The sequence below is a fragment of the Chelonia mydas genome, chromosome 3, assembly GCF_015237465.2.
Source record: "Chelonia mydas isolate rCheMyd1 chromosome 3, rCheMyd1.pri.v2, whole genome shotgun sequence".
Taxonomy (NCBI): domain Eukaryota; kingdom Metazoa; phylum Chordata; order Testudines; family Cheloniidae; genus Chelonia; species Chelonia mydas.
The window spans coordinates 57,761,009-57,787,858 of NC_057851.1; the positions used below are offsets into that span (position 1 = coordinate 57,761,009).

Below are 26,850 nucleotides of genomic sequence, written 5' to 3' on the forward strand. Positions count from 1 at the left end.
ATCTTAGAAGACTTAGACGTGTAGGAAAGGAGTTTTCCTTCTGCTAGTATCTATTCATATCCTCCCATAGCGAAAGATGCCCTCCCTAAGCAGTCCACGTGTTCAAGGCCTATTTGGAGATATATGATGGAGTCTGACCATGTGAAATCAAGTTACTCTTAGATAGGTTCCAGAAAGGGAAGCGCTGCTTCTTGCTGGAGCTGTACACATGAAAGGGCGGCCATGGGAATCTGCTTCTGCTGCAAGCTGGTCTGGCACATTTGGGAAGGAGGCAGATTCATTTTTCACTGCTGAAGGGAGTGAATGGCATTGGCAGACAGGGCTCCGCTGCTGTTGCCAAGCTCACATTGTCCACTGCTAAGGTCTGTTGGACTGTGGCTGCTGATTGTGGCAGAAGGAGGATGAAGAGGAGGTTACCAGTTGCCAGCCTGGCTTCAGTGTTTCCAGGGGGTTTCTATGATGCCCCTGTGGATTGAAGTAGCTTGGAAGGCTGACCTTTAGCAATAAGAACTGGATGGTTTTGTTGCAGAGGGATGTTGAGTAACTGTGTAAAGATAAGGCTTGAGAGGGTCCTGATCGGTAATGGGTCTTGTACCATTTTATACTAAGCTTTTTGTTTCTGGTGTTTGGAAATAGAATGAGTCATTTGAGTCTCAGGAAGTTGAGGAAGAAAAAACATGGTTTTCTGTGCAGGAATCCTGGGAAAAGAGCCCTTCCTGGCCCAAATTCAGAAACAGTGGTCACTTGCTTCCATTTTGTGCGTCAGTGTCTTCTTGCGGGGTGTGGTGAGCACTTGCACATGAGCAATGCATCAGTAGAGTTGTTAGAGAGCTCATGAGACAGAAAGTACAACTGACCATCAAGAAAACAGTGAAACTTGACTCTAAATAAAGTACTGTCAAACGCACAAAGGAAACCCACTGAAATAATAGAGATGATTTTGTGTTGCTGATTGTTTAAAGTTTAGCAGTCTGAGGTGTTGTTTGAAACAGAAGAGTAAGGATGTGTGTGTTTTGTGTTTGAAATTCTAACCGGAAACTAAAGAGACAATGAATAGAGGAAGTAGAGGAAGTTCCTAGGTTGAGGAAGCTCTACATAAGAGGTGTTCACAGAGTAGCTTTAGGGATAATGCTGCTGTTGACATAGATGGAGCTGGTAGTGATGCCCTAGAATTAAGACTGCCTAACACTTTCCATTGTTAGCCCTGTTTTCAGTTCTTTATAGCTTTGCCAAACGTTAACCTTTCAGTATGAAACTTTCTATGCTGGCTTTCTGTCTCAAGATGGTTTTTTTTAAGTTTTTCAGGAAAATTGGTTTGCCTATTTTCAGCAATGAGGTTAAGGAAAATAGGTAGTTTTGTTTACGTTAAATTTTTTTCTAATAGTTTCTTTGCGCACCTACAGAGTTTGGAGCAGGGATTTTATATATGGCCAAGACAATTGTCTGGGGATCAGTTGGATGCTTTTTGTTCTCATCATGAAAATACACCCTGATTTGACCAAGTTGTGAACATTTGAAAATCACCCCTGGGATATGCTAAGAATTAGCAATTGCAACTACCTAGCTGTTAGATGGCATTTTTCTGTATGCACAAAGGCAGAGAAAGATTTGAAGGAGGATAAGTTGGTGCCTTTATGGATTTTTACAAGAAGTTTGTTGCCGTGTGTACGTGGCAGTATGGAGGAAAGCATGAATGTGCTGGTGGGAAAAGCTATTGAGGGAGTTTGGGGCTGCTATCATTGATGGAGTGAAGTCAGAGATTGACACTTCCATGCTCTAATGTTCTTTGTTAAATGTTAGAAGAAAATAATATTATTTGATATGTCTTTTTTTTTACTGTTGTCACAGTAAATGTAGGCAGACATTTTCCAGACAGAACTATAAATTTGGTTTTTAAGTTGATAGTGTCCCTTTAAAAGGTTTTGAAGAAATCAGCAGGATTAAACTACTTATGGGCCAGAAAAGAGGAGGGGAAGCAGAATTCTTCTTAATGCTGAATTTCAGTTCAGTGATCATACACTAAGATGGTTATTTGTCAAAATAACTGTATGGGTTTTTAAATTGCAGGTTCACTAATGTACTTAAATGAAGCTACACTCCTTCACAATATCAAAGTGCGGTACGGTAAAGACAGAATTTATGTAAGTATTCCATAGTGTATTAGCTTGTACAATATGCCAAATAAATGTAATTGTACTGTTTATTATGTAATATTTGTTTTATAGCAGAAAGGGGTTTAAATGCCCAAGCATAATTGGTAGCATTTATGAATGTTAGGATTTTTTATAGGGAAAGTCTGGTGTGCCACCTGATTCAGATGGGTAAAAGTAGTCAGTTAATCAGGTAATTTGGACTTTCTGTATGTTATTTAGTTCATTATTTTATTACATGGTAGCAAATTGCATTCCTTTAGGTATGTTACTTTGCCAGTAGGTCTGCTGTTACCAAAGATGGCTCTTTTTTCTTCATTATTTTTGAACGAAGCAAACAGGTGCCTCCTTTGACACATTCTAGCTCGGATGACCATCTTAATCTTTTATATTGCTATCAAATTGCCTAATTATACTTAATGAATTCTGACTAAATTACATTTAGTCCTTGCCATCTGCCCTGGCAATGACAGCTGTGAAATAGAAGAGATGCAAGAAGCTTAGAGGGGGGGAAAATCCAGTTATTGACATGTAGTTATATAAAATTATTTGTCGTCACCTTTTTTTAAAAAAAGAAATCAGCAATGAGATGGTAGAGCTAGGCAACATTTGCATTAAAAATCAGTTGTACTCAAATGTATTTATTTAGACCTAAGCTTTCCTATCCAAAATTGCGTTCACCCATTTTCAGTTGTTGCTGCTCTGAACATTATACAGCTATGAATTATTTACAGAATCAAGAATACCAGTCATCAGTTTAGAAACCATGCTGGCAGCGTCAGTTATTTGACTGCAGTTAAAAACAAAAAACAAAACAAAAACCAAACCCAGAATACACAAAACAGATATCTAAAGCAGAAAAGACGAGAGTGAAAGTGTTTCAGCTTAGGAATCTAGCTTCACTGTTTTAAATAAATGCTACCTGTGTGTTTCCCAGAATCTATTTTGTATAAAATTTGGTTCAATTTTTGTCATAACTAGTTTTCCCTGGTAACTTCAAATATAATTGGAGTAAACAAGATTTTTTTGTATGTTGTTTTCAGAATCAGTGGCGTGTAATTTATCTAGCTACCTCGAGGAGTGTTAATATTAGTGCTGATGACTCTTGAACATCTTTACTCACGCAGTTTTCTTCAGGGAAATAGAAGAGAAGTAGCTGAAATAAGCTTTCTGTGAAGAGGTGTAGTCCTCTCCCCATTTCAACACAGAACATGCACACTGGGTTAGTGGCCCATATCCAACCCCCTTCTTGGGGTTTTCCAGTATTCTCAGCTGAAGAACAGCAAATGAAAACAGTTAGCCTGAATCACTGCATCATCTGGCTTTTTTAGGGTCTTTTTTGTACAAGAGTATCTCTTGTCTCATCCTCGGGCATCTAACTATTCATTTATGGAATCTGGTCATCATCACTGCTATCTGAGCACCTCACACACATTCAAGAATTTATCCACATAACTCCTCTGTGAGGCAGGGAATCTTCATTCTTCCCCACTCTACCCCTGGAATTGTGACTATCTGGTCTGGCTGTAACTGTGCATCAGAAGAATAGCACTATATTGCTATGCGGGATAGTATGATCTGCTACCTTTGCTGTTTAAGTATTTAAACTTTTTAAAAAAGTGAATATAAAGTTGTCTCACCCCAAATTGTTTTCTAGCTTGATAGACAGTCTATATTATGTATTTAGTTGTTGCATAATGTTTTTCTGTGTATCTATGGAATTTTATTCCAGTAGAATATGGATTTATGTTGATGTTCAATACATCCAAGACCAATGAGATACATTGGTATACAGTGGCTGTGTAGATTCACAGCAGCCTTCATGTGCTCAATGACAAGTTATACACATCTTTATGGGTTGGAACTTGTTTTACAGGTGGATAGAATGTTGTTTAGGACCCAGTTATACCGGGTATGAGGTATTTTTTAGAAAGTGCTTTGGGAATTTTTGCTTTCTTCTGAGATGTCTTTTAAAGACTGTTAATGCATCCGATGAAGTGAGCTGTAGCTCATGAAAGCTTATGCTCAAATAAATTTGTTAGTCTCTAAGGTGCCTCAAGTACTCCTTTTCTTTTTGCGAATACAGACTAACACGGCTGCTACTCTGAAACCTTAAGAAATACAGCAACTCCAAGAGCGCATTACCTATCTGTACTTGTTGTATGGTGTCAGCATTAGTTATATATAATCCCAAATTATGAGACTTTTCTGGCAATATTTGATTGTGTCCCCAGTGTAATTTCATTGTTCCAAACTCTGAGATAGGTTTCTGTTGTCTTTAATAGCAATTCGGAGTTGCTGTTAACAAGTTAGTTGAATACTTGCTAGTGGTTTACTATGCATTTTTTTTTCTTCACAGACCTATGTAGCCAACATTCTTATTGCAGTGAACCCATATTTTGACATTCCTAAACTTTATTCTTTGGAGACTATTAAGAAGTACCAGGGTAAATCCCTTGGGACATTACCACCACATGTCTACGCAATAGGTATGTCCACCATTTATGCCTTTCTTCTGTAAAATATACTTTTTCCCCACTTCATCTTGCAATCACATGTTAAATAACACACACACACACCATATATATATATATATGGATCTATTTTTAAACCATGTTTAAATAAGATAAATCTGTACTAAAATGAAAAATCTTCTCACCTTTGATATACTGCTTCTGTATTTAATAATAATAATAATAATCTATTTACCTCCCAACACAAATGCTTAGACTGTTGATTATATCTAGTTTAATATACAATGCAATCAAAGCATCATAAAAATGAGACTATAATATTTTAAAAAATGAGAAATGCCATCATTAAAACTGAGCGATGTCCTCTGTTGTGACGTGATCCACATTCTGAAAATTTTGGTCCTTGCCAGTAAGTTGTTCATTTCCTGTCTACTTCAGCATGTTGTTGGTGTGGATTGTTCCTCCTTATACATTTTCCCTCTTCAGCATTAAAATGCCTTTAAATGATTTAAACAAAGAAAACAGTTACTGTGAATATTAAGTTCTTTACATGTTTAGTATGAAAGTAATATAGTGTATAGAAGGTTGTTCAAAAAGACAACAGGTATGAGTAATAATTGAGTCAATTTGATGTGCTGCTAACTTTCTCTCATAGAGTATGAAAACTATACACTTCTTTTGTTTTGATCAAACAACATTTAAATAATTTTCATTAAAGTTCCTTTTTAGGATCTCTTACACAACCACAAAGTGTGGGGGGTTTGAAACAATATGAAAATGAGTTAGTGTGTCTGGATATAATTTGTCACAATGTCATGTGAAGGTGAAAATTTCTTAATAAAACACCTTCATAGCTATAAAATCAACCCTCCGCTATTCTGTAAATAAATTAACTCCAGAGTTCAGTTCAGTTGGTATATTAGCCCTGCACTTGTTCCCCTGTGGAACAATAACTGTGTGGGTCTATGCCTCTGTGACTCTGCTGCGTGGATGGGCCAGACTGAGAGTGCCACTCTCAGGGCAGACTGCAAGAAATAGGGCAAACACTCCCCCAAAGTGGTGGTTTATTCTATAATTAGATTCACCAGGGCAGTAACAAAAGAGCTTCTGTAATACCACATTGGTTACCAAGGAGCCTTTAGGGATTCCAGCTCTTGGCTCCCATCTAGACAACCAAGTCTAATGTAGTGAAAGGTTATTGAAAACCTGCTTCACCATATGTAAGGTTCACCAGTTCCAAAGGAACCGACAATTATCCCCAGGTCCATATGAATCTCAGATTTTACCCAGATATCATGCTGTCAGCCAATCCTTAATAACTAAATCTAACATTTATTAATAAAAGAAAGAAGAGAGTTATAAATGGTTAAAAGATCAATATACATACAAGTGACTTCCAGTGTTCGTAGTTGAAAATCACAGCAGTGATGGAATAAACTGCTGGCTTGTAAAAGTCTCTCTGGAATCATCCCAACAGATCAGAATCCAAAGGCCGCTTAAATGTAAAGTCTGTTAGTCTTTCCAACCATTTTCCAGGGCATTCCAAATCATTATTTGGAAGATCTCCGTCTTATGACTTATACTTTCCCTATTCAAAGTTTAAGCAGATTAGAGATGGCAGGATCAGGCCCGAGGTTTCTCTTTTATAGCTCTTCTAGCAGGTTGACAAGCCTCTGCACAGAAATTGTCACAGCAGGGCCTTCCCAGGAGGAAGAATAGCAATGCACATCGCTTGTGGACCATTGCTTTGAAGTTAATCTTCTATTGCCTGTGCATACACAGGTAAACTAGTTACACTCATTCACATAAGGCAATTAGCTGATTCTACATTATAACATAGTTAAGTTGGAGACAATGTAGACAATATTATTAGTTTCCTGCAGTATCTTACATCTGGACAAGGTCACATATATAATTAAGGCAATTAACACATGTATAATCTACAAGCTAATTTGGTTACATTGTTAAACATCTAACAGGATATAGGTAAACACAGACAAATACACTTAGTATCTACCCTTGATTTCTATTACTAAAAATGAAGGAGTTGCTAGTCTAGTACATCTCTTTGAAATTCACATACAAGTTAATTGTCTGCGTACAAATGCCTCTTGTTAAGTTGTTAAGGGTCATACATAGGTTGTCTGGTCTGCTGTCACAGCCTCTTTGAAGATACAAGGCTTCATTCTTTGAGGGTGGGCCACTGTAATGTAACATAAGCAGAAATGGACATTCATAGGATATAATGCAGAAATTTAAATGTGTAGAGTTTTGATTTTTATTCTCCAAGGGATTAAATTAGGTGTCATGTACATCATAATTTACTTCTGATTTAGCAGTTGATGGTAGGAGGGTAACATAACAACTTTGTGTCCTTTAATGTAATTTTTGTTGTAGCCGATAAAGCATTCCGTGACATGAAGGTACTCAAGATGAGTCAGTCCATCATAGTTTCTGGAGAATCAGGAGCTGGCAAGACAGAAAATACAAAATTTGTTCTGAGGTTTGTAACCAGAAAGTTATTCAATGGGAATCTTTTGTATTGATACATTAGTTTATCATGTTCAGAGATCAATTCTAAAGTCACTTGTAATGTTGTTAATATATGTTTTAGGCATGACCCAGCAAGACAGCTGAATGCTCCCAACCCTCAGTTGATTTCAGAAATTCACTGTTAAGGTTAAACTTAAAAGAAATGCAAACATGATAAATAAGACTATGATTTTGGTCACTGTGTTCATAGTAATCATGAGTTTCAGTAATGAGCTCACACTGCAGCGGTGGCTCCTGTCCTGCGGGACACGGCCTGGCCAGCTCTTCACGCTGGGTATTGCAACCTGGCACACGTGCTTGCAGTGCCACTTGGGTTTGGTTTGTCCACCCTCCCTAGGTGGAGATGTGGGAGCTGATGGGCCAAACCTCAGTGGTGCGGTGACCAGATTGCAGTAGGAACTGTTGCTTTTCAACCTTCCTCCCATGTTCTGGGCCTCACCTTTCAGCATCCCCACTATATAATCCACTGTTTTATTCCCCTTCCTCCCCCAATGGTACACGTTTTTTTTGGTGTCAGACTTCCTTTTAAAAAAAATAAAAAAATATTTTATAGCCAAATACCCTACCAACAACAACTGCAGTTATGTATTAAATGATATTTTGGGGTGAAACCTTAATTTTACTACTTAAACATGTAAACTGCGTTATTTGGTGACCCTTCTGTGGGACTTTTTTCCCCATGCACTTCTGCCATGAAATTTACTAAAAATATTCAATCCAAAACTGTAGCTTTTGTGATAAAATATGAAAATGACAGAGCTCCCAAACAACCTTCGCTCTACTCCATGGTGACATAATGTAATAACCATACGATTATGTTTTGGGCCCAGATGAGCTAAAACTGAGTTTTAGAGATATTAGATTTTTTTTCCTACTGTTTTCCTTAATGGTGTCACACTGGGGCAGAATTATGGTTTGTGTCCTAACTGTGCATTTCTATACCTTACCATGCTTGTATTTCTTTTACGTTTAGCCTCAACTGTGAATTTCCTGGGTTTCTAACTCTTGGTCTAGAGTAAAAGTAATTATCTTAAAAATTATACTGATATGTGTGCTCAACTTCAACCACAGCATAACCTGCAGTTTTATTGGGAATTTCTTTTTTATTCTTATGTGAACACTCAACAAGAAACACTGAGGACACTGTTATGATATTGTTGCTGATTTGAAGATGCATAGTATCAACCTTAAATCATTTTTTATTTTATCTTAATAGTTATGACTATATTCACTGTTATGCCCTGGCTGCTTTATGCCATGCTAGAACAGCACAGCTAGAGACTACTGCTCAGTAAAACCTCCTTTATCAGATCATTTGCTTTGCCAGAGTACTGTAATGCAGAGTGTACGTCTCGCTTTCCATCTGCCTCCTTTCTTCCACATTCCCTTGTATGCACCCCTAATTTCCCCCTCCCTTCCGCATCTCACATTTCATTGCATCCAGATGCCCCAGTTTTCCTTCCCTTCTGAACTCCAGAAAAGATGGCCCAAAATCACAAAGATGGCCCAAAATCACCTGCTCCTCAGTGTTCTTCTCTGCCTTTTGACAGCTTAGGAGGCCACCATCTAGCCTGAGGACCATTTGGCTTCACTCTTACCAGAAGCAATGGGATATGGAGGGTGTTTTGAAAGAGGGTATCTTAACTGAGGACTCCATGTGGCCTTGCTTCCATTGAGAACATTAGGAGATGGCAACTGTATTGAAAGAGTTGTTTGTAGAATTTTCTAAAACAGAATATTCTTTTAGTGAAAGAGCAAGCTTGTTATGAAGCAGAGCAAGAGGACATTACCACTACTCCTTTTAAAATATTCTTCAAATGTAGCCAATGATTACAAAATTTCAGTGGGTTTTAATTATGTGGAACGTTTGAAGGGTTTGCATTGTGTCTTGTTACTGATAAGTAACTGGTACAAATAAGTCTAATGGTGGAGGCAAAATTTCTCAAAGGATCCATTTAAATTTTTTTAATTTTAACCTCTAAACTAATTAATGGATTTACTTGTACACTTTCACCAAGTGTAAGCAGTTTGATTGCAGACTATTTTTCATGTAAAATTAGTCATTTTTAATTCCTTCTTTAAGGGTAAAATTGAACTCTGTCCGAATTATGGAGCTGCAATTTGCTCCTCTGGAATCCAAACAGAATTTTGTTTATAGGCTACTAGACTGTATATGTGTGAATATCTTTAATTCTTGATGTATAGATAAAAAGTGTTGTATAAAAGCTTAACAAATACCTACAGATGGCACGATAATATACTGGTCAAATTGATTTAAAAAAACCACTTCTATAAATATTGATATACATAGACAGATATGAAAAGATTTGTAAAAATGAAGTCAGAAATACCAAAAACCACATTTAAAGCCAACAAAAATACGTATGTTCCTATTACAAAAGAAGAGTGTTTTAACTTATTTAAATGCATATGCACAGAGAACTTGTAAAATAATCTTCCATTTAAAATGTTCAGATACGTTCCCCTCTGTGTAAATGGCCAACATATAATACAGATATTTAACAATTTCCTCAATTAGACTGAGGTAGCGTTACTTGGGAGTAAAAGAGAGATGGACATTGTTTTTTTTTATTCTTCTTCTACAGGTATTTGACTGAATCCTATGGTACTGGTCAAGATATTGATGATAGAATAGTAGAAGGTATTGTATTTTATTAAAGCGAACAGAGGTCAAATTGTTCAAATTTAAAATGTTCAACAACAACAACAACAAAATCTAGAATTGAAATGTCATCAAACCAATTTGGGCATAAAAGGTCAATGGCCTGCTCTGATCCATCTAATTTGCAAAGATATGTGATTGGGATTTTCTTCTGTTTTATTTAGTGTAGATGTTGAGCACATAATAATAATTCTCTTTGAGACGGTCCTGAAAATGCATAAGCAAGTGCATGACATTAAACTTGTGGGGCCTTATTTGGCTTGATACGTGTAGGGGCAGTTAGATCATCATTGACAACAGTGGTTTTTAGTGGAATGGCGTGTTTTGTTTTGTTTTGCTCAAAATTGGGAGGAAACACAGAACCAATTTTCAAGAATAAGGTTTCTCCAATTAATCTTTCTGCCATGTTAATTTGTATATGTCATAAAGTAACTCATCCTGAATACTACTTCCATGTCATCTTTATTGGATTTAAATTTGTCATATTAATACATTATAAGGCCAGAAGGGGAACCATTGTGATTATCTAGTCTGCGTAATTAGGCCACAAGACTTCCCTGAATTAGAGTATATCTTTTAGAAAAATATCCGATCTTGATTTACAAATTTCTAATGAAGAAGAATCTACCACAATCCTTATTAAGTTGTTCTAATGGTTAATAATCCTCACTGTTAAAAATTTACACCTTATTTCTAGTCTAAATTTATCTAGCTTCAACTTCTAGCCATTATATCTTGTTCAGAGAAATAGAGCAGGCTTTCATTTTTTGTTTTTGTAGATATGTATAATAAGCATGATATTGCTGAATTACAGCTGGGTATATAAACATCCAAATCCACCTTATGTGCTGTAGGATCTCAGAAAGTGACTGACAGTTGGACATAATGCCTGAAACTGCATTCCATAATGTTGATTGGAGGTATTCTTGGAAAAAGCTGTGAAATAATTGTAAACACCTTCTTAACAAGCATGCTCACAACAGCTGTATTGTTAGGAGAACCTGTAACTGATCTGAAAAACTTCTGGTCACCTTTTTATTCAATAATCCACATTTCTGTAAATATTACTTAAGCTATTTTTAACAGTTCTTCAATAAGTATTTATTATTAACGTAGCAGCTTTGAAGCCCAGATTTTCAAATCTCGTAAACTTGAAAGACTATTTTTTTGTTTATAACAACTGTTAAGAAAGCCAAATTAAGAAGTTTAACCATCAGGTTGTAATTTTGAATAACAAAAAACAAAATTCCAAGGAAGGACTGACACTTTATCATCCTTAATTTATCTGACTATTGTGGATTTCCTATTGATAACCTTTTAATGTTAGTAGCATCAGATTTGTAGATAATTTCAATAGGCTTTAAATCTAGGGAACAGTTCTTACTGAATTTCTTTAGTTTTAATGGAGTTCAATTTTAAGGTGAAGGCATGTATCACAGTTCAGGGCAACTACACCTGTATTTCCTCTCAGCGGCCCAGCCAGGGCACCCAGGCTTCCAGCTCCCCAGCCATTGCTTTTTTTGAGTGGAGAACCATATGTCACCCTTTCTGACTGGGGAATTTCCAGTCTCCACTGTTCCCTGCCTTCACTGTGTTATTCCCAGCAGATCCTGGCTGCCTGAGCACACCTGCTTGCTTTCTCTTCAGAGACTGATAAGAGTGATTGTCAACAATTATAAGTTACCACACAGTTCTTTCTATGTAAGCCTATTTTACTCCTAAGATAAAAGTGTTACAGAGAAAACATTAAAAACAATAAAAAAAACCCTGCTGGCATGCTAATAAGCTTACCAGGGTTAATCGCAACCCTAACATGGATTCTGGCAGGGGTATTTCAAATTCCCACCCAAGGGGATTCCATGTAGTTATAAATTTGTCACAGTTCCAGCTTAGAACAAGCACATAATCTTCAGAGGCTTCAGTAGGACCAGTCCTTCCAAACCTGCCCTAAGGATTGGACCCTCCATGGATCAAGAAGAAGGCCCTGAGCCAGTTTAAAACCAGGCTACTTATCCAAAAATCCTCTCTTTATTGGTCCCTGGAGAATTCAGTTTGAACTTTATGCATGCCTCTCCGAGAGGGTGGCTTCTGCTGACAACGGAGGAAGTACGTTAACATCCCCCTCCTGCTAGAGAAAGTAGGTACAAAGCCACAATAATACATACACATTTACATTTTAAAACAATGTACCCCAAAGGTATCAACCTAATTCAATAAACCTTAATTCAGTAAACTTTATCTCAACTCCATAAGGTTTCCTCAGGATATTACAGGATATTGTCAGTCTGTCACTGTAGGTTGTCAGCAGTTCCTTAAATATAGTTTTCTATGATTTCTGATAGACAAAATGTGGAAACAGTTTTGCTAAGCCTGCTACTGCTGCTTTTGCTAGCTAGCAAAATTATGTTTTTTAGAAGCACTGTGCTGCACAGCTGGATAAATTTTAAACTCTGCTTAAATGGTGCATGTTCAATATGTATGCACTGAATTATTGTGATGCATTCTGGATGAAGCTATTATTGAGGACTGGGAGCTACAGCTACTGCAGAATGTGGCCACCTGCTTGGTGGACTTCAGTGATAGGAGGCACCCTCCAAGTCTTCTTCAAAGTCAGCACTGTCTTTCATTGTGTATCTTGGGCATTCCAGGTGTCAGTATGCACCATTCTAACAGCAGTTTTAAGTCCTTAAAATTAAATGTAGTTGGGATAGATGCTGGGTTTTCTTAGAGGACAGCTCTTGGTTCCCCCCTTATTAATGTAACTGTGCTTAGTGTTCACCTCATATGTACTTATTCATGCTTTTGCCTGAGGAATAGATGGGAAAATTAGTTGTATTTTGGGGCAATCCACCTGGAGCTCAAATTGTCCATAATATTTTATATTTTGTTTATGATTATTTACCCAGTTTTCTTTAGGAAAATATTAGCTGAATCGTTTTCAAATATTTTATCATTCAGATTCAGGAATTGCACGTGGTGTAGAATATTTAAAGTTTGTATTACAAATTGCTTCCACAATAGATTCAGTACAATTTGGAAAAAAAATGCTGTTTTTCATGTTAATTTTATTTCTAAGGGGTAAGACTTATTCAACTTTCAAATGTCATCCTCAGTAGTTACTTCGAGTAATTAGTTATCGTAACTGTAAAGTGATGTGAAGTCTTGTTTTTGTTTTTTGTTTTTTTGCTAGTCTTCTTTGAATCAAATTTTGAAATCTTTTATTTTTAAACAGCCAATCCACTCTTAGAAGCCTTTGGAAATGCAAAGACTGTTCGCAACAACAATAGCAGTCGTTTTGGAAAATTTGTAGAAATCCACTTCAACGAAAAGGTATGAGTACTTTGTTTGTAGTTAGTATTCAGTGGTGGGTTTTGTTTGGTGGCATAGATTTTTGGTGGGTGGCACCCTCCTATCACGTGAATATGTAATCTGTGTTCATCCTGAGTCATTGTTGATGCATATACAGCAGCGCTTTTCAGTGACCTATCCGTGGATTGGCACTGGTCCTTAAGATCTCCCTGACACAATTATGGAAGAAAGCAAGCAGGTCCCTGGTATCAAAAAGGTTGAGCAACTCTGATATAGAGGGTTGAGGATCCTCTCTGTCACCCCACTCTTCCTTTCCTCCATTTAAAAATGTACCGTTAACAGATTTTAACCAGGTTTTGGCGCACACTTCTTCTGATATGTGTGCAAAAGTAAATATTGCACATTATGTGTAGGTGTGTGTATGCATTACATGCGTACATTTGGGGATTTGCACATCTAAATGGGGATAAACATTTTTATGTGTCTGTATGAAAATTTGGACCCTAATGTCTATATTTTGGAGCTGACTGAAATCATACTGTTGGACTGAGTTTTTTGTGACAAAAATGCCTGTAACTATACAGTTTAACAAAAGTTTTATTTTAATTTTGTGTTTTAAAAATAGCTTTAAATATATATTAGTATCTAAGGAAATGTTTTCATCTATTGCCTGGTAGTGGCCATCCTTTGGTACTTACAGAGAACAGGCCATGTTGCAACACTCTTGATCAGACCAAGCAGATATATTTTTAGATGTCTGTATTTCTTGGATGATTAAAAACATAATTGTTTTTCTTCCTTCTAGAATTTGGTGGTTGGTGGATTTGTATCACATTATCTTCTGGAGAAATCCAGGATCTGTGTGCAAGGCAAAGAGGAGAGGAATTACCACATATTTTACAGGCTTTGTGCAGGTGCTCCTGAAGATATTAGGCAAAAGCTGTATTTAAGTTCTCCAGATAACTTTAGGGTGAGTTTGCTGCTGCTTTTGGTTTTTTGTTTTTTTGGGTTTTTTTTAAATCTTTTTATCTTGTTATTAACATACATGAACTCTGCAAACAAATGTCAACAAATCTTATTCAGAATCTCTATTTGTTACCTTTAAAAGACCAATTTGTAGTGTTAATCTCTTACTCTTGTGTATTTATTTATTCATTTATTATAACCATTCTATTATAAAATCTACTTGATACTAATATAAGGCTGTCTACCATTTTTCTGTTTAAAGGATTTCCCATACTTTATTTCTCCATGCCATAATCTTGGGGAATTTTTGTGCTTTTACAAAAATGAGCTATTACACATCTGGCTGCTAGTATTGATTTTATCAGTAATCCTTCCTTAGGACTGTAACCTAATGGAATCAACTATGGGTTCTGTGGGTAACCTAACTTCAGTTGTCTTGACAATTTATACTTATTTTCCTCCAAAATGCTGTTATCTCAGGGAATTGCATTATATATGCAGACAGGTCCAGGAAATCGCATCCTTTCTCTCCCCCTGTACCCTCATCTCTTTGGTTTTGTCTCCCCTTCCTGTGTATTCTCATCCCCACCTAGTTCCCACCAGCTCCACCCACTCATCTTCCCTTCTCCATCCTGATCTCCTTCCACCAACATAAATCTAGGTCCCACATCCATGGCATCTTCCTAAATTCTGTTGACATTTACCCCAACCCTGCCCCTCCTTTCACCCGCACAGTCTCCGCCTCCCATATCCATTGCTGCCACCATCTTTGTCCCTCTCATGCTACCTAACCTCCTGCCAATAATCCCCTTCTTTCTCCCATCCTTCCTCCCCTTCTCTTTCTGTCTCTGGATTGCCCACTCCCATTTCTAAAAATATTTCAGCTATCCATGACCTCTTTATATCTCACTCCTTCCAGTTCCTGGCTCTCACAGAGATCAGGATCCATTCATGTGACACTCCTCTACAGCTGATGCATCTGCCAGAGATTTCTTCTCCAATACTTCTGCTCTGGACCAGACTGCGGTGGGGTGTTGGGCTTCTCCCCCGCTCCTGGTGCTTCCAACCACACTGCATCTGACTCTCCTTCCACTCCATGGTGCTGTCATCTACTGTCAGCATTCCTCTCTGATTTCAACTCCTGGCTCTATTTTTTCCCCTCTCCTTATCTCCCACACTCGTCGTCTGTGATCTCAGTTTCCATGTTGATGACGCATCCAACTCTTCAACTGCACACTTCCTCACCCTCACTTCTTCAGTTGATCCGCAGCCCTGGTTCAACTCTCCCACTCAGCCAAAGGGCTGTTCACTTGACTTAATCTTCACCAAGCACTGCTTTCTTTCTAATCTCTCTGTTGCTGAGTTCCCCTCTCTGATCATCCTCATGATCTCCCCCCACTCCATAACCTGTCAGTTGGCCTTTCCATGATCTCCAGTAAATCAGTGTTGATGACTTCTCTTCTGCTCTCAGCCCTGTCCTCTTTTCTCCCTCACTATGGTTGTTGATTTTTTGTACGCTTCACTCCCCCCCTCCCTGGACTCTTTAGGCCATCTCTCACTCATTGTAAGGTCTGCCCTGCTCTCTCCCAGCATCTGCTTTCTCTGCTCCTCCTTGCATGCAGCAGTGTGTCATTGGCAGGAATCCTGTAATCAGGCTGATTTCCTCTACTACAAATATGATTTTTCCTCCTTCAATTCTGCCATCTTCCTAGGTAGATATCTCTACTACTCCAGCTTGAGTCCCACTCCTGCAGTCCCAGATGCCTTTTCATTGTCTTTGACTCATTGCTCCAACCCTCCCTTCTTGTTGCTTCCATCCTCCTGTCTGCACAGGACCTTGCCAATTTCTTCCCTTAGTCAAATGGCAAAATATAACACACAAAATCCCATCCCCTTGGCTTGCCTTCATTTCCCCTCTTACAATGCTTTTATTAGCCTCCTTGTGACAGAGGCTTCTTTACTGCCCTCTTCCTTTAACCTCTCCACTTGACCAAGTGACCCCATCCCATCCCCTGATCTCTCTCTGACCTACTCTCATCCATTCCCTTACTCTTCTCCTTAACCTCTCTCTCTCCTCCAGCTGTTCCCCTCAGAATACAAACATGCTCTAGTCTCCCCCAGCTTAAATAAATCCCCCAAAGCCACCATCTTGACCCTACTTGCCTCTCGGACTACTGCCTCATCGCCCTTATTGAATGTACTGTCTGCAATTGTCAAAAAGGAGTTTCTTTCCTCGGATCCCATTCTAGACCATCTCCAATCTGGCTTCCTCCCCGTGCACTCCATTGAAACTGCTCTCACCAAAGGCTCAAGCTCAGAACCAGCATTCCATCCTTATCTTCGATCTGTCAGCTGCCTTCAACACCATTGACCATCTTATTCTTTTGGAAATTTTGTGCTCCCTTGGTTTCTGTGACTCTGTCCTCTCCTGGTTCTCCTCCTACCTCTTGAAATGCTCCTTCAGCATGTCCTTTGGAGGATCCTCCTCATCCCCTCTCCAACTTTCAATGGGGCTTCCATAGGACTCTGTCCTTGGTCCCTTTCTCTTCTCCTCCTACAGCTTATCTCTGGATAATCTCATCTGTAAACAGAAATTCAGATATCACCTTTGTGTTGAGGTCTAACGGATGTACCTCTCTACCCCAGGCCTCTCTTCTTCTATCCAAACTAAAATATTGGCCTGTTTGTCTGACATCTCCTCATGGATGTGTAGCCCTCAATTTAAGTTAAACATAACTAAAATATATTTGTTCCACATGACCTCCTTTCTCACTTGTTGTGAAAAACACCCTCATCCTGCTTGTTTGTCAGGCCCATAACTTGGGCATCATCTTCAGCTTGGACCTTTCTCTCTCCTCGGATCCAGGCTAAGTTTAAATCTTCCCAATTCTTTCTGCATAACATCTCTAAGATATGGCCTTTCTTATGCACCCACAAAGCTAAAACGTTCCTCCAATCTTTCATTATCTTGTCTTGTCTCCTGGGACATCATCGTCTTTTATTTTGACACATGCAATCTGCTGAGATCCATTCAGAATGCTGCTGCAAAGATCATTGTCCTAGCCCATCAGTTTGACCATGTCCCCCCTTCACTGGCTCCTCCTTCTCTATTGCATCAAACATAAGCTGCTTTTTTTCCATTTTCAGGGCCTTTTGTAGAATATCCCTACCTACCTATTGCCTCCCATATGTCTATTCTCATCTCCAGTCAGCCTATGCTGCTGGCATCCCATACTTATTTGTTTCATTTTCAAATTTCATACTCTGCTATGCTGTCCTTCATGCTTGGGAGGAAGTCCCCCTAAATGTTTGCAAAGCTGCCTTATTATTCTCCTTCAGAGTCTCCTTAAAACTCAGCCATGATGTCTCATGCTGACCCATATTGTCTCCTTGTTTCCTTGTATTCTCTTATTGTCCTGCCTGTATTTATCTGCTTTCTCTTGTCTTATACTTAGATGGTAAGATCTCTGGTGCAGGAGCTGTCGTTTTTTGTTCTGTGTTTGTACAGCGCCATGACTAGGGCTTCTGAGTGCTATGGTAATATAGATGATAACACAGACCTTATTCCCCCATATCTAAAGTTGACTCCTTTCTATATAATTTTTTTTCGCTTAAATGGAGTGAGATACTGTTCATGAAGTATTTTATAATAATTTTCCATAGTGGTTACACAGGTAGAAAATATTTTGGATCTCCTCCAGACATTTCCCCATTGTTCCAAAATAATATGTTCTTAGTTACTTCTCCATTTTTTCCATCACTATCTGCTAGATCTATCACTAATTTATGCCATGTGGAGACTGGGGCCTGTTGAGTTGGACTTGCCAGTAGTGGGTGTAGTTTCCACCCCTGCAAATGTTGGTTTATTCCAATCCAGCACATCATTTTTTGGAATAATGGGAGGAAAATAAATTCATGTAGGTGATGGAGGTTAGGAGAAATATTTTCTTTTAAGTACTTTGTTTAGTCTATACAAATTCATATGTATCTTGTAGCTGTTTAGTTGTAGATTACTCAAGCCCTATATTTAATGCTTCAGATTTAGTATTAGTAGCCTGATTTATCACTGAACTCATGAATTTCTTTCAGAAAGTAATAAATTATGCAGGACTGGTAAGCATTAATAGCACATCATCCACATACAATACAGTTTTATGTTCTGTTTTATGTTCTGTTTTATTAACTGTAACTCCTTGCTATGCTTCTATTCTGATGAGTTTGTTGAAGAGGGTTAGCAACAAAGGGAATAGAGGACAACCTTGTCTGATTCTTCTTTGTGGATGAAATTCTTTAGAGCTGAACATTTTAATTTTTATCCTGGCAGAGGAAGTGGTGTCCCATAATATATTTATCCAGTTCTTCATTTTGTCTCAAAACCCCATTTCTAATACCAGTGTTTTTAAGACCTTTACTTTATCAAGTACTTCCTTGGGCTCCAGGAATAGCAGTAGACTTTTAATGCTTTTTATTCTGCATTTTACAAATTCTTCCTATGATTCTTCTAATGTTGTTACTCAATTTATCTGTTGTGTATGAAGCCCATTCAGTGTGTGGTAACTGAGGAAAGACAGCTTCTGTTCTTTAGGATGAGATTTTTTCCCTCCAGAAATACTGGTGACTAAAAATTTTTTTGTTTTGTTTTTTTGTTTTCGGGTGTGTTTTGTTTAACAAATCCATTTGTTTTCACATCATGTGGAAACAATTTTCCATAGTTATCATCTTTATTGTGTTCCCCCCTACCTGTTCATGTTTGCTTCAGGAGCTGAATCTCAAACCTGTGCAAAGTTATGAAAGTGGAGGCCAGATTTATGTTCTGCTTAAAATTGAGCTTTCTGAGTCCAGTGCTGGTAACAACTGCTACCACTGCCTATGCAGAAGTGCTGTTACTTTACTGTTTTATGATGATGTATTTATTTAAGGCGCCTAGAATCACACTGGCTATTTTTTTTGCAATTGTACCAGGTTATACACTGATTTGATTTGCTGTTTGCTACTAAAGTTATGTTGTTTAAACATTATTGCCTCCCAGGTGTTTCAGTTCCATTGAGTATGTGTTAAGATTATTTTCACAAGTCTGCATAATTGCAGAATAGTTTGTTTTATTTAGATGTTCATTTGAGTGCTTTCAAATAATGACTTACATGGTGAGAGAGATTCACTTTGTTTAAACAGCAAATGTAACATTTTAACTCTTCCTCCCTTTTTCGTTGAGATTAAGGTACATCATCTTTTCTTCAGTTATCACAGAAATTTAAGATGATAATTTTAGAAAAGCTGAAGTAAAAAATCTCTTTCCATGAAATTCATTTTAATATTAAGGCTATTTTTATAAAAGTAGTCTCTCAGATTTCAGGATTACAAATTGAGGTCCCAAACTAGTGTCAGTCCTTTTAGGACTCACATCGATTATGCAATCCCTTTTTATTTATAATTGAGGATGATAGTGGATAACAAATACCCTGAAGGTTGAAGAAAATGACACATTGGTGTTTAATCTAGTTAAACTCTAAAACTCCTAATCGTCGTCTTTTATTATATGCTTTGAAAATACCTTTTTGCCCTAAACCTAATCTGTGTATTGACTGGAGTTTTTTGTTTTATAATAAAACCCACTATGTTTGGATTAAGCTTCTCCTTTATAGGAAACCTATTAAATTCCACAGTCATTCACTTTGTAAACCTGTAAGATTCCGCTGGAAACCTCAAGTCCTATTCATGTAAACATATAACTTTTTTTCTCAATTACAAAACTATTTCTGAGGTCAGCTCCGTAAGCGTTTCAATGCATAGAGAAACATTTCTATTTTTAAAACGTATTATACAGGTGGGCTCTGTGCGCTGTCTCCACCCATAGGCGCCATTCCCGCAGTTCCCACTGGCTGCGGTTCTCGAGCTGGTGCTCGAGATGGAGGCAGCGGGTGGAGAGGCCTCAGCTCCATGTAGGAGCTTGAGGGACATGTCGGGGGAGCCGCACGGAGCCAGGTAGGGAGCCTGCCAGCCCCCTTCACCCCCAGCAGCAACGGGAGTCCCAGCCGCGCTCCACCGCCCCCCTCCCCCCAGCAGGTGCGGCATCCATGGGCCGCCCCCCTCCTCAGAGCACCCAAGATTTAGTCAGGGGAATATAGTACAAGTCACAGGCCATGAATTTTTGTTTACTGCCGGTGCCCTGTCCATGACTTTTACTAAAAATACCCACAACTAAAACATAGTCTTACCTATGAAACAGCATGCAGTGTAGATGTAGTTGTAGCCATTTCGATCCCAGGATATTAGAGAGACCAGGTGGGTGAGGTAATATCTTTTATTGGACCAGCTTCTGTTGGTGAGAGAGACTATCTTTTGTGTGTGGCTTGAAAGCTTGTCTCTCTCACCGGTGTGAAACTTGGCAGCTTTGTAAACATTGAGGATAATACTTGCCAATCTCCGTAACAGTGCTCTGAGGATTAATTATGGTAAAGTTTGTGCATCACTTTGAAAATGTAAAATGCTAGTAAGTACGTTTTTTTTTTTTATAATTTAATGCCCCCTGCAGCTTCTGACTACAAATGGGAAAGCAAATGCAGTTCCCAAAAACCAAGCTTGACTGCAGTTATCTATGGGTGGAGTTTACTACCTGTAGGAATACACATTTTGTCCAGTTATAAACCATTTCCCCCTTATTTGGAGCTTCATTTCCCTTATCTTTCAAAGCAGTTCATTATGAAGGTACCAGTAGCATCTTCATATGTTTTGCTTTTTAAAATGGGGCATAAACTGTTGTTTTCCTCCAACAGCAGGTTTCCTTTTGGTGCGAAATTTCACACAGTGTCTGATGTACGTCATCAGTATTAGCTTTTGTTTTGCTGAGGTATCACTTAATTTCTTTGGTGTGGAGATACATTTTAAGAGATTCCAGATATGTATTATAAAATTTTGAAGAGACGTGTGTGTTACCCAAACTGAATTTACTTGAGAACAGACTAGACTTGACTGGATGTGTTTTACAAGAGTACTTAATATTGCAGAATGTACCTCGGTGCTAAAAAGTTGAAATGCTGAAACTGACAGCTGGCTTCCTACGAAGTAGCACCTTTTCTTTTGTTACTTACTTGCAAGGTTTTATAGAGGTTGATTTAATTCAGTACTAAATGCTGCAGGTAAGTCTAGGAATTATATGTCTCTTTCAAGTCACAAACATGTTCCGTTTAATAGCTGTGTCTGATTTAATAGTTCATTTATGAGTTCTCACTGTGTCTTCCCAGTTTGCTTACAAGAAGTACTTTTGTTAGAATAAAATTACTTTCAAATAAGAATTTTTTCCCCATCTTCCAATTCTGTGATACCATTGTTATAAATAAGATATTGCTTTCAAGGAAGTAATCCTGAATGCCTGATAGTATGTGATTGGTGTCATATGTTGAAGTTAGAAGAGGTAGTGCACCTCTGGGTTAGTATGATATACTGTAATTGGACTGAAGCACTAAATCATTAGCTAATTATCTCCTTGCTGTTTTGTTTTATTTTATTTTATTTATATATGACATGCATTTTCCCCTTCTGTTGTAGTATTTAAATCGTGGCTGCACTAGGTACTTTGCTACCAAAGACACAGACAAGCAAATTTTGCAAAACCGCAAAAGTCCTGAGGTATGATATATTTTCCACATTTTCAGTTACTTCAAATTAGTGTCTTATGCAGATCATGTTAAAAAATTTGTTTAGAATAAAAGGAAATATTCATTTTACACATCTTACTTGACAGGTTTAAATGGGAACTGGCTGGCATGTTTAAAGTTCTAGTTTTGGAGTGTTACTAATACTTTATTATCAGGTTCAATACTGGAAAGACTTTTTAAAAACAAAAATGTAAATTTATAGCCTAAAATGTAACCCCTAAAATATTTTAAAAATCGCTTTTTAATTTTTATCATACTTTAATGCCGATATTTGTCTTAATGACTCAGCAGTTCTTCAACGGGAGACAAAACAAATATCTTATCAGAATGTTATCTTAAATTGTTGCTTCTCTTAGCAGTGATATTTTGCAGAGCATTGTTTATTCACCACTTACGATTGTTGACAACCTTTTTGCTTTGCTTTTGTTAATAGCTGAGTATGGTATATTTACCCAGAGAATTCTTTGGAATTACTGTACAATTAATTATATTCCTATGAATTAGATGCAGAAACCAATAAGCAGAAAATACAAGTAAAGCTTTTTTCTGTCACAAAAAAGTTTAACCAGTTGAGATTGAATTCTCTCTTTCATAGTTTAAAAAAAAAATCTCTTGTTGGTGCTGTTGTGAAGTTTTGGACAATTCTGTATTTCCTAGTCGTTACTAAGTTAGAAGTGTGACTTGGGGCACTGAGTGTCAAAAGCCATGACCTCACTGGCTGGTTAGGCCCTTTGAGTAGTGTCATAGCCACACACCAACTCTTTAAGCACAATTATGACTTAATCGCCAGGAAGAGCACGTTCTCTTCGCCACACTCTTTTTTTCTCAACTGTTTTCTCTTATCCTACTGGTAGGAAGTATTTTCCCTAGTGGAACAGTGCATTTCTGAGTAGAACATGTGAAATGTCACACCTCCCCCACAAAAATAAACTAATTACATTGTAAACTGTAATTTAAATGACTGGATCTGATGTTCTAATAAAGGTAAGACACTTCAGGTAATTGAACAAGACTATTGCGGAACTTCTCAGGTGGCTCAAGGCGCTTGATTTTCAGTTGAATGCCTGATAATGCATTTCACTCATGTACCAATACCCTATTACTGTGCACTCTGGAGTGGTTTATTACAGTTTTGTGGGTGAGAGGGAGTGTTAAATTTTGACTTTCCACCACCAAGCTATAAGGCATCCTCATGAATTGGCAGATAATTAAGCCAATCAAAGAAAATGTTTAATCTAACAGTTAATTGTGAGTGCTGCTGAGCTATAGAAATACTGTTCTTTCGTGAACATTTTTTATACCAAAGTTCAGTTTGAAACCAATGTTAATGTCTAAATTAAAATGTACTAAAAGGAAGAGATGATATTGGAAATGAATGTTGACCACTAAGTAGTGAAACAAATGATACCACTGAGTATTATGTCCTTTTCTTTGAAGAACTACATTTCTTTGGGAATGGATGGCAAACTGTTTACTGAGGACAGGTTTCAGAGTGGTAGCCGTTGTAGTTTGTATCAGCAAAAACAACGAGGAGTACTTGTGGCACCTTATAGACTAACAAATTTATTTGGGCATAAGCTTTCGTGGGTTAAAACCCACTTCATCACGTGCATGGAGTGGAAAATACAGTAGGAAGAGATATTTTATAGATATAGATCTATATATCAGTACATGAAAAGATGGGAGTTGCCTTACCAAGTGAGGGATTGAGACAATTCAATTAAAGTGGGCTATTATCAACAGGATGAACAATCACTTTTGTAGTGATAATCGGGGTGGCTCATTTCAAACAGTTAACAAGAAGGTGGGAGTAACAGTAGGGGCAAATTAGCATGGGGAAATTAGGTTTTTGTTTTGTTTTAGTTCTTGGGTCACTACAAGAACTAAAAAATAAAACAAAAAACCCTAATTTCCCAATGCTAATTTGCCCCTACTGTTACTCCCACCTTCTTGTTAACTGTTTGAAATGAGTCTTGGCAGATTACTACTACAAAAGTGATTGTTCAGCCGGTTGATAATAGCCCACTTTAATTTAATTGTCTCAACCCGCCAGTTGGTCAGGCAACTCTCATCTTTTCATGTACTGCTATATATGTATTTTCCTACTGTATTTTCCACTGCATGCATCTGATGAAGTGGGTTTTAGCCCACAAAAGCTTATGCCCAAATAAATGTGTTAGTCTATAAGGTGCCACAAATAGTCCTTGTTGTATTTACTGAGGAGTAATAGAAAAAGGCAAGTTTTTCATAGTACACTAGAACCTCAAGTCTAGCTATCTAACTGGAAACTATTGTATTGCCAAGTTCTTTTTAGATAGGCAATGGTCGTTTTTGCTCTGTCACTTATTAAACTTATTCCTGTTGTATATTTTAATAGAAATAGCTCAATAGTGAATTAATGTTTAAATTATTTTTCTTTTCCTTATCAGGAAGATGAGGTGATCATTTTACATAATTAGAAAATTTAGTTAAATTTTTGTGTGCGTCTAAATACTGTTTGATGTGAATCTTTCAGATGCATGCACTATTTTATTCTGAGATGACAATAGAAGTGTTTTCACTATAGGCTATTATATGGACTCTTCTTTCAATTAAATTAGGCATCTTTTTCAATTTAAAGCATTTTAAAATTTAATTGTAAAGTTAAAAATTGTGTATATGTTTGATTTAGCTTTTTGGCTGCAAGCAGTTGTTTACTGTCTCCCACCCTGAAATAATACAGTTGTGGCATTCTGGTGTCAAGACAACCAGTAAAAGATGAATATAATATTTAATGGGTGTGTGTCTTTTAACCTTTAAAGCACTACAGACACATATACTTTTCTGAACAGGAAATGCAAACTAGTATACTTTTGTAAACCACCCAATGAAAGACTCCCATTCTTTTCCATTTTTGAATCATCCTGTATCCCCTTCTTCTTTCTGCCAATGTCATCCACATAATGATGTCATTAGCACCTCAACCTGTCTTTCCCCATCAAAGACTAGAAATCCTCCCCAGTTCGTATACTGAACCTTTCATAACTGCTTTTTGCCATCACCCTTGCTATCTGCTGCTGAACCGTTTGTTTTCCTGTTTCCCCTCCCCTAGCTGTCAAACTCTCCTACTTTGTTAGATCTCTTCTGAAGATTGGTTAATTTTCTCAGAGCCAAGGACACTTGAAAGCAAGTTATAGTATTTTTAAGCATGTGCAAATAGTAACATCTTTAATCCCTTATATAGTTTAATGTTTTGTTTTTGCATGTTTTGTGCTGCTTGTTCATAAACTAAATTATTAATTACAGTTTACTTTCAATCATTTGATTAAATTGTCTGCTTTTCTTGCTCTTTAATAGTACCTAAAAGCAGGTTCCCTGAAGGATCCTCTACTAGATGACCATGGAGACTTCAACAGAATGTGCACAGCAATGAAAAAGATTGGCTTGGATGATGAAGAGAAGCTTGATCTTTTCCGAGTAGTAGCTGGTGTTCTTCACCTTGGAAATATTGATTTTGAGGAAGCTGGGAGTACTTCAGGTTAGATTAATTTTTTTATTGTTATAGTCTTCTTCTAAAAAGGTGTGAATGTTTCTTGACTAGACGACTAACTGAGGTAAACTGCACCCTACATTCTGAAACAAAATCCTGTTCAATATCTGCTCCACAGCTAAAGTTAATCTAGCTGCCCATTATCAACCTCATCTTCTTTTGAAGACCTGTTTTCTAACTTTATCAAAAAATATACTAACACAGTCCCCCTGAAATTGTTCAGGAAACAGGTTTCCTGGAAAGTTTTTGGTAGAAGTCAGAAAAGAAATTTTGCACAGCTCTGTTTTGAAAATTTACCTGTCATTCAATTTTTAAAAATTTCCTAGCTTGATTTTGGCTCTTATCACTAGCATGTCTTGGCTTAGAAACTCAGCTGTCTGTTGTTTTTGTTAACTTTGGTAAGGAGAAATACCTTCCTTTTAGTAATTTTGGGATGAAGGAAGAAAGTGGTGCACTAAAAAGATCTGTAATATAATCAGCTTTATAATCTTACAATTGGTAGGGAAGAGGTTAGTTGGGGGCTAACTAGAGCAGAGATATAAATTGAAGGTACATGAAGGCTGGAGGAGGGGAAGTAAGGAGCAACTGGGAAACTGATAATCTTACTATGCAACTTACGAGACTTTGTTAGGTCTGTTTGCTATTTTGCTATCCTTCTTGTTTCTTTAAATGTATTTATTTATTGCTGCTCTGTTTTATGGATGAGACTTAAGAGAACCCCAATCTTGACACACTTTGAATTTGTCCAGGATAGAAGTATTCTTTGTGTGGAACTGTGTATGTCTAAGATGGCAAGATAGTGGTTTTTTAACTGTTCTTCTCTTCCTCTCCTCCTGCTACCTGCATAACCAGGTCCTTATTTGCACAAATCTGTTAGAATGAGCATGTAGAGAAATGTTTAAAATTATTTTTAGAGGTTTATAAGTGTAAATTGACTAGCTTCTGATTGCAGGCATGAATTGGGTGTGGAAAATGTGAAAGAAGAGAAGGCTGGGAAAGATGGGCAGTGGGCTGGGGGTAGTAAGGAGCTGTTTGGTCCTGTTTAGGGGAAGGAGCATGGGAGGTATGGTGGAGTGGGGTGAAGAAAGGAGACAGGTAGGGAGGAAGAGGGAGTTGCAGAGGCCAGAAGACATGGAAGCAGGACTGTCAGGTATTGGGAACGGCATGGAATTATCTGAGTGCAGAGGATGGATGGGAACATAGAAGGGCAGAGTCTTTTATTTAAACTTACAATTCAAACTGTTTTCTAGAATAAGATCTTTAAGAGCTCAAAGTTTTAAATGTGAGTAAAAGCCCCACCCATTCTCCCCCCTCCTATGTATACGCATAGAGGTGTCTAATACACTTGCTGAAACTTGCAGAAAGGTAGCCTAGCTTTGATGGGTTGAATATGTTCTGCTGGATCAGGACTCTACTCCTGAAGTGTGTTTATACCAACCTGATTTAAACTTTTGCTGCTGCTTCAGAAAGCTGGGGGATTTCCAGACAAAATCTTTTGGTTTATAAAAGTTATGTTTGAAAGTGGTGTGTC

General features: G+C 37.7%; 1 protein-coding gene across 13 annotated transcripts in view; it reads left to right on the forward strand.

The window, feature by feature from the left end:
- MYO6 (myosin VI) overlaps positions 1-26,850 on the forward strand; it is a 177,374-nt gene that overhangs the window by 60,503 nt on the left and 90,021 nt on the right. For all 13 annotated transcript variants that reach the window (XM_037894355.2, XM_043542540.1, XM_043542542.1 and 10 more), the window contains exons 4-11: positions 2,068-2,141; positions 4,510-4,639; positions 7,022-7,127; positions 9,784-9,839; positions 13,093-13,190; positions 13,975-14,139; positions 21,681-21,761; positions 25,127-25,307. In XM_037894355.2, the coding sequence (XP_037750283.1) occupies positions 2,068-2,141; positions 4,510-4,639; positions 7,022-7,127; positions 9,784-9,839; positions 13,093-13,190; positions 13,975-14,139; positions 21,681-21,761; positions 25,127-25,307 (891 nt within the window). The remainder of the gene's footprint in view (positions 1-2,067; positions 2,142-4,509; positions 4,640-7,021; positions 7,128-9,783; positions 9,840-13,092; positions 13,191-13,974; positions 14,140-21,680; positions 21,762-25,126; positions 25,308-26,850) is intronic.